Source organism: Zootoca vivipara, chromosome 1 (assembly GCF_965207765.1).
Source record: "Zootoca vivipara chromosome 1, rZooViv2.hap1.1, whole genome shotgun sequence".
NCBI lineage: Eukaryota > Metazoa > Chordata > Lepidosauria > Squamata > Lacertidae > Zootoca > Zootoca vivipara.
Window position 1 is genome coordinate 25,273,998 of NC_142582.1, and position 13,097 is coordinate 25,287,094.

At 41.8% G+C, this 13,097-nt stretch overlaps 2 protein-coding genes across 4 annotated transcripts in view; one reads left to right on the forward strand and one right to left on the reverse strand.

Moving 5' to 3' along the window:
- On the forward strand, positions 1 to 8,622 carry SPC25 (SPC25 component of NDC80 kinetochore complex). Of its 2 annotated transcripts, none has more exons than XM_035133188.3 (7): positions 1 to 127; positions 2,934 to 3,091; positions 3,732 to 3,797; positions 5,389 to 5,535; positions 6,597 to 6,692; positions 7,848 to 7,946; positions 8,197 to 8,622. In XM_035133188.3, exons 2-7 carry the CDS (start codon positions 2,938 to 2,940, stop codon positions 8,319 to 8,321), a joined length of 687 nt encoding a protein of 228 aa, XP_034989079.1. In that variant the 5' UTR covers positions 1 to 127; positions 2,934 to 2,937; the 3' UTR covers positions 8,322 to 8,622. The 2 variants fall into 2 exon arrangements, with proteins under 2 accessions (XP_034989079.1, XP_088516929.1); XM_088660803.1 differs by having other exon boundaries at positions 1 to 104.
- The window catches only part of NOSTRIN (nitric oxide synthase trafficking), a 25,331-nt gene continuing 20,847 nt past the window's right edge, over positions 8,614 to 13,097 (reverse strand). For both annotated transcript variants that reach the window (XM_035133177.3, XM_035133169.3), the window contains 5 exons: positions 12,729 to 12,817; positions 11,849 to 11,971; positions 10,705 to 10,819; positions 9,357 to 9,467; positions 8,614 to 8,799 (listed from right to left, as the gene is read on the reverse strand). In XM_035133177.3, the coding sequence (XP_034989068.1) occupies positions 8,648 to 8,799; positions 9,357 to 9,467; positions 10,705 to 10,819; positions 11,849 to 11,971; positions 12,729 to 12,817 (590 nt within the window). In that variant the 3' untranslated portion in view covers positions 8,614 to 8,647. The remainder of the gene's footprint in view (positions 8,800 to 9,356; positions 9,468 to 10,704; positions 10,820 to 11,848; positions 11,972 to 12,728; positions 12,818 to 13,097) is intronic.

The following is a 13,097-nucleotide window of genomic DNA, read 5'->3' on the forward strand; positions in this document are numbered from 1 at the left end:
GAGTCTGGAGGCCGCGCGCGGGGCGTGAGTTGAGTGGCAGCCCCGCTCCGAGAACAAGGCGGCGTGGACACGGCCACTTGTTCGCTGCGGGGAGACAGGCTCGGGTTTGCAGCCGTGGCGTCCCTTGGTATGGGGGGGGGGGAACTCGTCTGACGGAGGGGGGAGGGAAGTGTCTGCTGGCGTGTTCTCTCGTTATATAAGTGTGTGTGTGTGTGTGCGCGTGTGTGTGTGTGTGGTGTGTATAGAATAGATAGTGGATATTATGTGTTTGTGTGTATGTGTATGTGTATGTAGTGTACAGTAGTGTCTATATATGTACAGGTAGGTAGCCGTGTTGGTCTGCCGTCGAAACAATATAAAAATAAAATAAAATACATTCCTTCATGTAGCACCTTAGAGACCAACTACCGTAAGTTTGTCGTTGGTATGAGCTTTCGTGTGCAGTGTGCATGCACACAAAAGCTCATACCAATGACAAACTTAGTTGGTCTCTAAAGTGCTACTGGAAGGAATTTTTCTATTTTATTTTTATTTTGTCTATATATGTGTATGTGTATGTATATGTAGTGTACGTATATGTAGTGGGACCCAGGTGGCGCTGTGGTTAAACCACTGAGCCTAGGGCTTGCTGATCAGAACTAGGGCTTGCTGATCGGAAGGTCGACGGTTCGAATCCCTGTGACAGGGTGAGCTCCCGTTGCTTGGTCCCAGCTCCTGCCAACCTAGCAGTTCGAAAGCATGTCAAAATGCAAGTAGATAAATAGGAACCGCTACAGCGGGAAGGTAAACGGCGTTCCATGTGCTGCTCTGGTTTGCCAGAAGCGGCTTTGTCATGCTGGCCACATGACCTGGAAGCTGTACGCCGGCTCCCTCGGCCAATAATGTGAGATGAGCGTGCAACCCCAGAGTCGGTCACGACTGGACCTAATGGTCAGGGGTCTCTTTACCTTTTATATGTAGTGTATATATGTCTATATAGTTTGTGGATCTATATTGTGTGTGAGAGAGGGAGAATTCAGATTTTGCCAGACGAAGTAGAAACTTTTTTTTAAAAAAAGAGAATGGTCAGATATTTTTCTGTTAAATAGTCTAGCTCAGGGGTCCCCAGACTTTCTGCGCGGCGGGCCGGTGCCCGCCGCGCCGACCGCGCAGTGGGCCGGAGGGCAGGGGAGTGCGCGCGCAGCGGGCCGGAGGGCGGGGGAGTGCGCGCCCGTGCGCATGCGCACACGCACACGGGCGGAAAAAATCGCCAAAAATCGCTTGTGCGCATGCGTATGGGCCTCCCCCGACCCGGAAGTGCACCAGAAATGACCTCTTCCGGGTCGGGAGAGGCCCATACGCATGCGCACAAAGGATTTTCGGCGATTTTTTGCCGATATTTTAGATCGTCGCTGCGCCGCGCGCCGTGAGAGCGGGCGGCGGGAGTCGTCGCGGGCCGCATTGGAAGGCCGATTGGGCCGCATCCGGCCCGGGGGCCGTAGTTTGGGGACCCCTGGTCTAGCTCCATACTTAGGGGGCTGGGGAGCCCCTTAAGATCCCTGCTTAGAATCATAGAGTTGTAGATTTGGAATGGACTCCAATGATTAAAATCTTATTAGATAGACATCATCATTAACGTCGTGAGGGTCTCATTCTCAGGAAGATTTTGGAAAGAAATAAAAAAAGCAAGTGGCTGGTCAGAAAGCAAGACTGACTTTTTATTTACTCTGCCAACTGGATTTCAAAGAATCATAGAATTGTAGGGTTGAAGGGGACCTCAAAGGTAATCTAGTCCAACCCCGTGTAGTGCCAGAATATTTTAGCCCAGGCATCTCCAAACTTTGGCCCTCCAGATGTTTTGGATTACAATTCCCATCATCCCTGACCACTGGTCCTCTTAGCTAGGGATCATGGGAGTTGTAGGCCAAAACATCTGGAGGGACGAAGTTTGGGGATGCCTGTTTTAGCCCAACATGGGGGCCAAACCCACAGCCCTGAGATTCAGAATCTCGTGCTCTACTGACTGAGCTATCCTTGTTGAGAATTGTAACAGTTTCATCTCTTCTTACAATATGGTTTGATTTTGCTACTGGATTTCTTCCCCTGGAAAGCTTTGGCCCCATGCCCCTTTTTAAAAATGGTAAAGCTGGCAACACCTGGACGGAGTTGTGCAGCTTGTCTTGTGTGAGGGGAGGGATTTACATGAGCTGTAGTTGTAGGGAGCATCTGCACCCAAACATTGCCAATGGAGGTGCAAGGAGCATCTGTGGCCAAGCTAGTTTGCCTGCTGTGATCGTATTCCTGGGGAATCTTGCCCTAGTGAGTCATGTTCTGACTCCTTCCAAGCTGAATTATTAGCACAGCAAGTAAGGCAGCTTTTAAGGATGGTTTGGAAATTCCTTTTAGCACAGGAGGCTGCATATTGCAACAATTCTGTACTGGTAAGATATTTTGAGTTTGGGTCTTGTCTATGCGAAGGGTTGCCTCTTATACCAAACCTTATAACACAAAATCAGGTCCTGCAGTCTCACCCATCACTACCGTAAGAGGCAGTTACCAAGAGCAAGGCTTTCTTGGCAGTTTATGAAACTCACTCCCACTAAAAATTTATTTGGCTCCATCATTATTTAGTATTTAAAGAATTACTGTAAGCTGTATTCATTTTGAAGGGTTGTGTGTGTGTTAGGATTAATTTTATATGCTCTGTCATGTTGAGATTTACATAGGGTCTTGTGAGAGCTTTTATGGCTCTCATTATGATTAATGATAGCATTCAGTTGTAAACAGCCCAACACTTATTCTGATACCTAGAGTTTTGCCCTTTAAAATCTAAATGACTTGGGTACGTGGGATTTTTTAATAAGCAATTATTTTACGTTTGCCCAGGAAATCAGCAAGCCTGTCTGTCTACCTGGAGAAACTTCTGAGTGACTATGCCATAATCTATTTTTTAGAATCATGGCCCAGGAAAAAGGTGACGATGAACCAGCAAAACTTGCAGAACACATTAAGGAATTATGGACTAAGTTCAAAATCACTTGTAGCAATGAGAAGATTGACCAGACGCTGACGCGGAGTGATTTATGCATGGAGTCTTTATGTAAACTTTCAGGTACAATTTTATATGGGTTATTGCTATTAAGTTATTGTTAATTGACACTTCCTGCCATGGAGGCAAAGGTGTTCTACACAGAAACAGTTTCCTACGTGCAAGGGATGCTAAACTGCAACTCTGAGAAAGTGGTGAACCTTTAAAACATTTGTGGAATGCAGGACGCACCTTAGTAGCAATCCCCTTCCATGGCTAAGAAGCTGTTGGGAGGGAGGCTGGTGGGGGAGAAAGAAAAGCCAAATTGGGTCCCATGTCATCCCATCTCCTGCACGTGTCTCTCAGCAATGTTGGGTTGGGGAGGCATATATGGGTATACAGTGGTGCCTCGACTTACGAATTTAATCCGTTCCGAAGGCACCTTCATAAGTCGATAAATGCCACTGGAAATGCGATTTCCCATAGGAATGCATTGGAAATGGAAAAAATCGTAAGTCGAAGCAACCCCATCTAAAAATTCGTAAGTAAAAAAAACCCTATCTTAAAGCACCACAGTTTCCGTTTGGATGTCGAAAAAATCGTAAGCACGCAGCCATTTGCCCCATTCGTAAGTCGAAAAATTCGGTTGTCGAGTCATTCGAAAGCACAAAAGTTTCAGGATCGGGCTGGCAGATAACTCTGTTTTTTAATTTTTTAATTACAGATAAATGGTCAGAGAGATTAATAGACGGGGACAAGATGATCATTAAATTTCATGAGTATACAGATGGTAGAGTATGAGTTTTTCATGAAATATTTTTGCATGAGTTCATACCTTGTCTCCCCTTTTCTGCGAGCCCCACCCTGTACACAAACTAACTCCATCCCACCTTCCTCCTAAGCACCCTTTTCACCTTCTGCCCAATAATGAAGCAAATATCCCCTCCTATTCTGAAGTCATCGTCATACTCCTGCTTTCAACTTCACAATCATGGCCATGATGCCTACTCCTTCCTTTTTTGCAAACTCCCTTTGCACTCCCTCATTTTCATCTTCACCTCCCTTTCCCTCCCTCCTTTTCTCAACTATTGCTTGCACTGAGATTCCTCCCTTTTCCATGCCTCTTCCTCCCTCTGATTCTGTAGCCCTCTCACTTTTGCAGACGTATCTTACTGTATCTTTAAGGTGTATAGAAATCTTAGAGCAAGCCTGTCACTGAGCTTGTTTAGTTAGAGAAGGTTAAATAATGGATGTTGAAAATATACGAGTGCATGCACACTTCTTCAGATACACTGAAACAGAAGTCACCCGACCCTTATGTATATATAGCCAATCACCCATTCCCACCACCCTTCTGAGTAATACCCCTCCCCACCTTCTGACTATACATAAGGGTCTGGTGACTTCTGTTTCAGTGTATCTGAAGAAGTGTGCGTGCACACGAAAGCTCATACTGGAAGGAATTTTTTTTTTAATTTTTGTTTCGACCACGTCAGCCCAACACGGCTACCTACCTGTAATATATGAGTGTTTGCTTGTTAATTAAAGACTTGTTCTAAATGGCTACATGGAATCTGGAACTTAATGTAGAAGACAACACATGGTACTAGGAGTCAAATAATATTGGAATGGAAGATGGAGAGGTTTAAGTAAGGCAGGGATGAAGCAACACTAAGGGAGGGGGGGCAGGAAGTGGTAGTTTTAAACCATGGCTGAGTTTTGAGTAGAGCGAGCGAAGGTGGGGGACACGGGAAAATGTGGTGGTTGAAAACAAGGTTTGAATATAGTGAGAAGGGAGTTGAGAAATGCTTTGTTGTGTTAACTTATAGATATTGGCTTCCAGAGCTGGCCCAGCCATTAGGCAGGGAGAGCCCACGGCCTCAGGTGGCACTCTTGCAGGTATCCTGCCTTGCCCCTCTGCCAGCTGCCGAGAAGCACTGCCAGCAGCACCAATTTTGAATAAGATCACATCCATTTTATGTGAGATCTCACCCCAAATCAGTGAGATATTGTCTGAAAAAAGCACCACCGCTTCTCTGCCATGGCAAATACGGCAGGGCGTGCAGGGTAACAGCAGGGCAGGGTGCCACTTCCCGTTTTGCTTCAAGCAGCAAAATAGGATCTAAAATCTAAAATGTCAAACTGTTGTTCTGTTACTAAAGATTAATCAGCAGACTTAGAATTTATGGGATAAGAAACTCATAATGAACATGAAGCTGATTATAGAAATAAGTGGACAGTTCTCACAATGGTAGGATATAAGAGGTGGGGTCTGCCAATTATTAATATCGGTAGCAATGCTTTTCAACTTGTTTGTAAATTATCAGGAATATGGGGTGAGCAGTGAGTAAAGTTTTACAAGTTCTCCCTGTTGCATGTAGAAGCTTATCAGAAGAACAAATCCATGGAGGAAAAACAGGCGAAATTATCTGAAGTTCTTGTTGACCTTAAGGATGGCAAAAAGGAAGAGGCAGACTTGCTGGCTGCTATTCAAGAGCTCAGAGAAGAATTGATCAGAAAAAGTAAAAGTAAGTCACAATCAAAATGGTGATACTTGTAATGAATTCTAGTTCTGGAGAGATTGGAGAATGCCATACTATTTGAGAAATGTGTGACAAAAGGCCACATCACATTAGTTTAACTCCATGAAGATGATTTCCCCATAGTGAAATGTGTACTAAAATGTACAGTGGTACCTCAGTTTACAAACACAATTGTAAATCTGTAAGTCTGTACTTAACCTGAAGCGTACTTAACCTGAAGCGAACTTTCCCATTGAAAGTAATGGAAAGTGGATTAATCCGTTCCAGACAGGTCCGCGGAGTACTTAAACTGAAAATACTCAAACCGAGGCATACTTAAACCGAGGTATGACTGTGTGATGTATTTGCTTGTGATTTATAAAAATCTGACAGCTCATGCAAGTGTCACTTCTGAATGGATGCATTAAAATATGACACTTTTAGGAGCTTTACAAGTGTGTTACATTTAGGGCAATAGAAAGGACTATGACTGCAATCCTTGGCATACTTCTGAGTATATATACAGTGGTACCTCTACTTACGAATGTTTCTACTTACGAACGGAGCTCCGTCCGCCATCTTGGATGCGGTTTAGATAGGATTTTTTCTACTTACGAATTTTTTCTCCCAATGCATTCCTATGGGATTCAACTTACAAATGTGCGTTCAGAACGCATTAAATTCGTAAGTAGAGGTACCACTGTACATAGGATTATATGGTAAGACTTGCTTTCTTACTTGGGAAGCAAAATGACCCATCAAAATACCTTAATATATATATAAAAAAACATTGGTGGGAAAGATGTCTTCATATTAAGGTATTCGGTTGAGTAGGGACAAACCACATCTAGAAAATGAAATTTCGATGGGGCAGGTGGCTCATTGAATAGTATATTTTTTAAAAATAGCATGGATTAATTCCTCATTTTTTAGAATTCAGACGAGGCAGCAAAAAAGAGAGGCCATGATTTGATAGGTTTATAAAATACTTTTTTTAAAAAATACAACTTTAGGTTAATGGCATGGATGAAAAAAAAATACTGCGTCTTATTTTGTTTAAATCTCAGTTAAAAGCAAGCCCACAGAAGAAATCATGGAAAGACTTCATAAGTCCGAAAAACTATTTAAAGAGCGGCTTGGGTTAGAAATACGCAAAACTGGTGGTAAGACTGATGTGTTCATTTCTATAATTTCTGGGTGTGACTAAGTAATGTTTTGCTGTAGCAGAATTAATCCATTAACTGCCCCATAAAATGCAACAAGAGTGAACTTGAATAGAAACAGTTTCCCATGCAAGTCTGCCATAACACCTGTACAAAAGGCTGCTGTAAAGGAGAAAGCCACTGCCTCCAGCATATACTCGTGTGCTGCAAGTGCATTGTCTAATGGATAATTGGTGCTGATAGTGCCGGTCCTTTCTGGGTCCTTTATAGATGAGTGAGAAGCAACCACTACAACTGTTCGGTGCTGTCAGTAATCTCATTTTACAGGGGCAGTAGGGAAAAGAGGATTTTGCAATCATGGCAACAAACATGTTGCTTTTTTGTTCACAAGGCAGCTTTTTGAGATGGAACACCCTAGCATTACATCATGTATCATTACGCTATCAGTTCTCTAAGTACCTAAACCAAAATTATGCCTGCTTCTGTTTTTTCCCCTGTGGGTTCATGTTGCCTATCCAATCAATTATCATAATCTTGGATTGTTTTACTTGCATACTTCCATAAGGAAGAGGCCAGAAATTGGGATTATTGTACACATTCTCTCTTCCCTTCCAAATGCAGTTTTGATTGAGCAATATACTGTGCTAGGTATATGGAAAACAGATAGGAGGGTGGCAGTTCACGTTAGATGATAACGATTTAAGTAATCAGATAGGGTGATATCAGTCATCAGAATGAGAATCCTTTTCACTGAAGAGGCACATGTTCTAATGAGGCCTCTGCTCATGGAAAGGGCTACTTTCCCCTGCAGCCTACCCTACCAACTCTTATGTGGTTTGAGGCACTCCCTCACTTGGAGTGGGATTGATGAAACTTGCCTTTCCCCATTCTGTGAACAGGAGCATCCCATGAGCAGAACTCCATCCGTGGATCTCTGAATCCAGCCCCCCTAATTTTCAGAGCGTAATTTGAACAAAATAGGATGACTGGTGCTATCGAGACTGAGCAGATACATTTCTATGTAATGTGAATCCTTTAACTTGGTAAAAATACAGCAGCAGTTTAAGACTTAGTAAAACGTTGCAGGGACATGAAACGCATGCAAATGATTTATGTTACCTGACACACTTAACAAAATATTGTTTTTGCCTTCAGCAAATCATTTGCAGTTTATATTCCGTTGTATTGACCACAAAGATCTTGAGAAACCATACATACTTACCCTTACCATAAATGAAGAGGGAGCTTATGAAGGTATGTATAAAGTTTCCAGGCACTGTTGCATTTCATAGTGGAACTGTTTCCTATAAATCTAATCTCAGATATTCATTCTCTCTCCACACGTAAAAAGGCATTAGTTTTTAGATTCTGCTTTTAAAAGTCATCTAATCTTTGCAGCAAGAATTGTTACTTCCAGTACTGTATATTAAGATTCACTAACTTCATGGTTTGGATAAAGTAGCAATTTATGAAACAACTCATGTTTATCACTATTTTCTCCTAGTGGTTTCTTGTTTTCCTCCTCTGGACTGTATAGAAGAACTGCAGCAAAAAGTGAGGGAAACCAACAATTTTTCTGCATTTATTGCTAACATCAGGAAAGCCTTCATCGCTTTGACTTACAAATGATATGTTGTTATATATGTAAATCTGTCTGGATATCTTTTCTGTTTAAATAAAAGAAAGTAGGCATTTATCGTAAATATTTGACCTTCAGATAGAGCTTGAATTTGGTATTACAATTGTTTTTAATTATTTATGATAATGACAATAATTTAACGAATGAAAGTTGAGTTTCATATCAAGGCTTTCTCAATATTTTCTTTAGAACGTGAAAAAGTTCTAAAGAAAGAAAGAGCAGGCACTTAGAGAAGCTTGAACTGATGTCTTGTCAAAGTGAATAAATCCATATTGTTAGTTGCATTTGCAATCTGTCCCAGTTGTGGTTTTTCAGTTTAAAATGACGTTTCATCATCTTCATTGAGGCTCTTGGTGGTAGAGGGAATTAATTCTTCCACATATGTAGCAGGGAAAATACCTATTTTCCCATTGAGAGATCCATACCACCATCCATCCTCTTCCTTCTGGTGAATTTCAATCACATCACCTAATAAAGTAATGTGCATAGTGTTACTTTAACTTCCTTGGTCAAATAAACAAGATCTTAGGGGCAGTTCACACAAGTTTCTTAAGGAAGCGACATCATAGCTGCCAAGTTTTCCCTTTTCTCGCGAGGAAGCCTATTCAGCATAAGGGAAAATCCCTTAAAAAAAGGGATAACTTGGCAGCTATGAGCGACATAGGTTTAGAAAGTACTCTGTCTTTACCATCCTTCAAAAGAACAGAAGGGTTTCTCTGTGGAGACCAAACCAGATAAACCATTCTTGAGTATGGCTTGTGCTTTTAAGTGTTCTTCCATATATATGCTTAGAGCCAAACTAGATGGAGAGTGGGCAGGTTTCAGTCCCTCCCCCAAGAGCTTATTTCAGTATAAAGTTAAAACTCTACCCCTGGTTTTGTAGCCAGAAATGGGTTTCAAGGGTTTCAAGCTAGTCCCTCTGTTGGCCACTGAGAACAGGATGCTGGAGTAGATGGGCTTTTGGTCTGATCCAGTGGGGCTTTTCTCTTACATTGAGATTAGAGAAGGGGAAATGTTGCCGTTACCTTTATTCAAGCACAGCTCGTCCTCCCTTTCAGCGTGGTAATCATATAAAGCTGTACAAGTTCCATACACTGCATCACCATTCTCTGGCGGTAGAGAATTGCTAACAGCTACTGTAAAGTTTGGACAAAAGTGATAATATTTACAGCAGGCTATAACAAATATTGTCTTGTGCTAACAGCTAGCTCTTTTAAAACAACAACAACCCAATTATAGCCCCTGAATTAATTTTTTGAGATGGAGAGATTTGAAAACAGCTTGGATCTGAAGGGCCAGGTGTATTTTGTTCCATTTTAGGTATGTTGCCCTCTTTTAAATTATTTAAGAAAACTGATGTTTGATTATAGTTTACATTTTGGCCTGGGAGTTGTACTGCTGTTTTCCCTTTTTGCAGGTGGCATTACAGTGGTGCCTCGCAAGACAAAATTAATTCGTGCCGCGAGTCGCTTCGTCTAGCAATAATTTCGTCTTGCAAAGTGCGGGTTGCTGCGGCAAAAAAAAAAAGCCAAAAAACTTTGTCTTGTGAAGTGCGGCCATTGAAAACTTCGTCTTGCGAGTCACCAAAAACATCGCAAGACGCTTTCATCTAGTGAGTTTTTCGTTGCACGAGGCATTCGTCTTGCGAGGTACCACTGTATTTGCTTCTGGACAGAAAAAGCACCCATACTATATAGCTGTACATGCATATTTCTAGAACCTGACAGCAATTTGAAGGACCGGAGGGTGGCAAGCACTCAGAAAATGCAGAGCCTCACCACAGAGGAAGGGGAAGAATAATCCTATTATTATTCTTTAGAAGACATCTGAAGGAAGCCCTGTATAGGGAAGCTTTTAAATGCTTTATTATGTCAGATGGGTGGGGTACAAATAATAAAATTATCATCATCATCATCATTATTACTAACACAATATTTGAGCCGCCAGCAGGCTCAGCTGCTTTTTATGCTTCTAATTTGTACCGAAACTGAGAGACATCTTACTAGCTAGAAACCTTTCACTTGCTCCTTAGCTTTCTACTGTTACTGTGGTACCTCAGTTTTCGAACGTAATCCGTTCTGGAAGACTGAGTTCTGAAACGTTTGAAAACCAAAAACTCAATAGCCGACAGCTTAGGCCTCAGGGTCTTGCACTCAGCGGAAGCTGCGTGGCATGTTTGACTTCAGGCGTGTTCAAAAACCGAAGCATTTCTGGTTTACAGCGTTCAAAATCCGAAATCTTCATCAGCGGAGACATTCAAAAACCGAGGTACCACTGTACCAGAATGGCAGCCATTTTGCCAACTATGTGATTATGAGAGAGAAGGGAACCCTAGACTTCACATGCTGATCCTGCAGTGGATTGTGTCCTTACCTGGCGGACAACTCCTGTTAATTCCTTCTTCACTGGTGGCCCCTGTGCTCAAAGTTTGCTTAAAGTGTTTCTTCTTAACAGGGCAGGTGATTGCCACAGAGTGATGCACACAGTCCTATCATGTTTTGAGGGAAAGAAAAAAGCATTATTGTTAACAGGAGAAATGCTAAAAGTTTTGGGAAAAATACTGTACCTAAAGGCAGGTGAAAATAAATATACTTGAACAACACAGGAGTGCAGTTTGCAGCTAAAAAGTGAGCAGTTGAAAACCAGTGTACAGCACAATCTAGCAATCCAAAAGACTTCCTAAAGATTACTCTGCTCTATCATAGTAAGATTTGTGATGCCAAAGCAGACACTTAAAGTTCAAGGTACAGGATAACTAAATAAGTACTTTGAAGAGTAAGTAAAAACTTTTGTTTAGCTGTATTGTAAAAATAAAAATAATCATCATCATCATCATCATCATCTTTCCCAAATGTATGCTCTTACCAGCAATGACATTCTGGTCCCACTAATGGCAGGTGAAAGGACTAGGATGTACAGAAGGCTGTAATAGTTTCACACATCTATATGTATATAAATGTAAACTGGCCATGTCTGTTAGTATCTACTTTTCACCAAAACTGCTTGACCGATTGCGTTCAAATTTTGACACAATGCCGCATGCGAGTATGAGATCAAGCCCATACCGTTTGCGTAGACAGATGTTGCACCTGGGCCAGGTAAAAACCCCAAAACCACGTGTTCCAGAACTCACAAATCAGACAAAAGTGCATGCTGGGAAAAGAGCCAGGTTGCAAACCAGCGCCCTCCAGCGGCGGCTACACTGGTACTATACCTATAGAACCTTCCCTCTCAACAGCACTTCGGCTGCCGTTTATATACTAGACCGAAGCCTTTACAGACTAGGCCAAACGGAGGTACTGACTCGCCTGGGTGGGGATTGGGGGGGCCAGGGGACGGGATAGGTCAGGACACGGTGGGACCATTCACAGGGATGAGTTGGGGGGGAGGGGACGGGATACGTCATGGATCGGCACAGGGTGGGGGCAGTCACAGGGATTAGCCACAGCAATGTGCGGCAGGGCCAGCTAGTGTTCCCTAAAAGTGCTTTGACATAAGCCACAACCCTTCATAGTACCTTTTCCTTCCATTTTGAAATGCAGTTCCAGGGTTCGACTGGTTTGGGCATCTGCTCAATTTCTGCAAGCACAGTCGCCAGCTTGAAGTGGTTTGCTTGCAGAAGGATAACTTTCAGAGATGTCTAGTAATGCAGATAGTTTTTAAAATAAAATAAATAGTTTTTACAATTGTTTACAATTTACTTTTAGTAAAATGGTATTTTGTTTCATGTTGATTTCAGGTGGGGGCAGGGGTTGACCCTAGGGATGGGTGAATCTCAGTTTTGATTTCCCTTCGTTTCCACGTTTTCCCAATTTATGTTCAGTTTAGTTCTCCACATTTTCATGTTTGCACATTTTTCCTAATATACTCACGTTTGTATGCAAGTTTGCCTGTTAAAAGATATTTCTTGCAAAGCAATTTCCCCAATATAATTATTTTTTGTATATTGTTTTCAGTAATATATGCATTTGTATGCACACTTTATCCTACTTATATGAATTTTTGTACGCAGGATTTGGTTGCAATGCCATAATTTAGAGAAGTGAATTTTGAAGGATGGCTGTGTTTACATATTGTTTTGAAAAATGCAGATTACATAGGTTCACCTTTAAATGCAAACTGAATCAAATTTCTGTACCATCACTAGTTGACACACACACAGTCAGACTTCCAGTTTAAAATGTACTACTTCTCTTACTGTCTCTTGTCCTAAAACAAATCACATCCAATTTGGCAGGTTATTCTATTCCAAACCTGCCCAGTTGATTTTCTAGTGATTGTGGGTGGCATGGGCATTAGATATTAGTGAAAGCTGGATTTGAACTGAACACAAATTAAGCCCAGGCAGGCATTAAAAAGATGGTATAAAACTATAGATTACAGTCAAAAAATGTTACCTCATCAAGCTGCTCAGTGATATCATTCTGATTCTTTGCATCTGAGAACTGTGGAGATTCCGTATAAGCGTTAAGCATTCGTTCCAGACCTTTAAAAAGAATATTGAAGGAATAACCATTTATAAAAGATTAAACAATCTGTACTATTGTGTGTGTGTCCCCCCCCCCCCCGAACATTTACTAATCTTTCATGCATATGTCTCTGGAAAACAAATGCTTCATAAAATGTTTCTGGAAATCAACAGTAAAGCGTTACAGTGCCATTAGAAAACTCCCAGAACAGATTTATGTATATTAAAAAATTAAGAGCTGCTTTTTGGCGCTATAGGCCCACAAAGTGGTGTACAGTGGAACCTCGGTTTATGAACA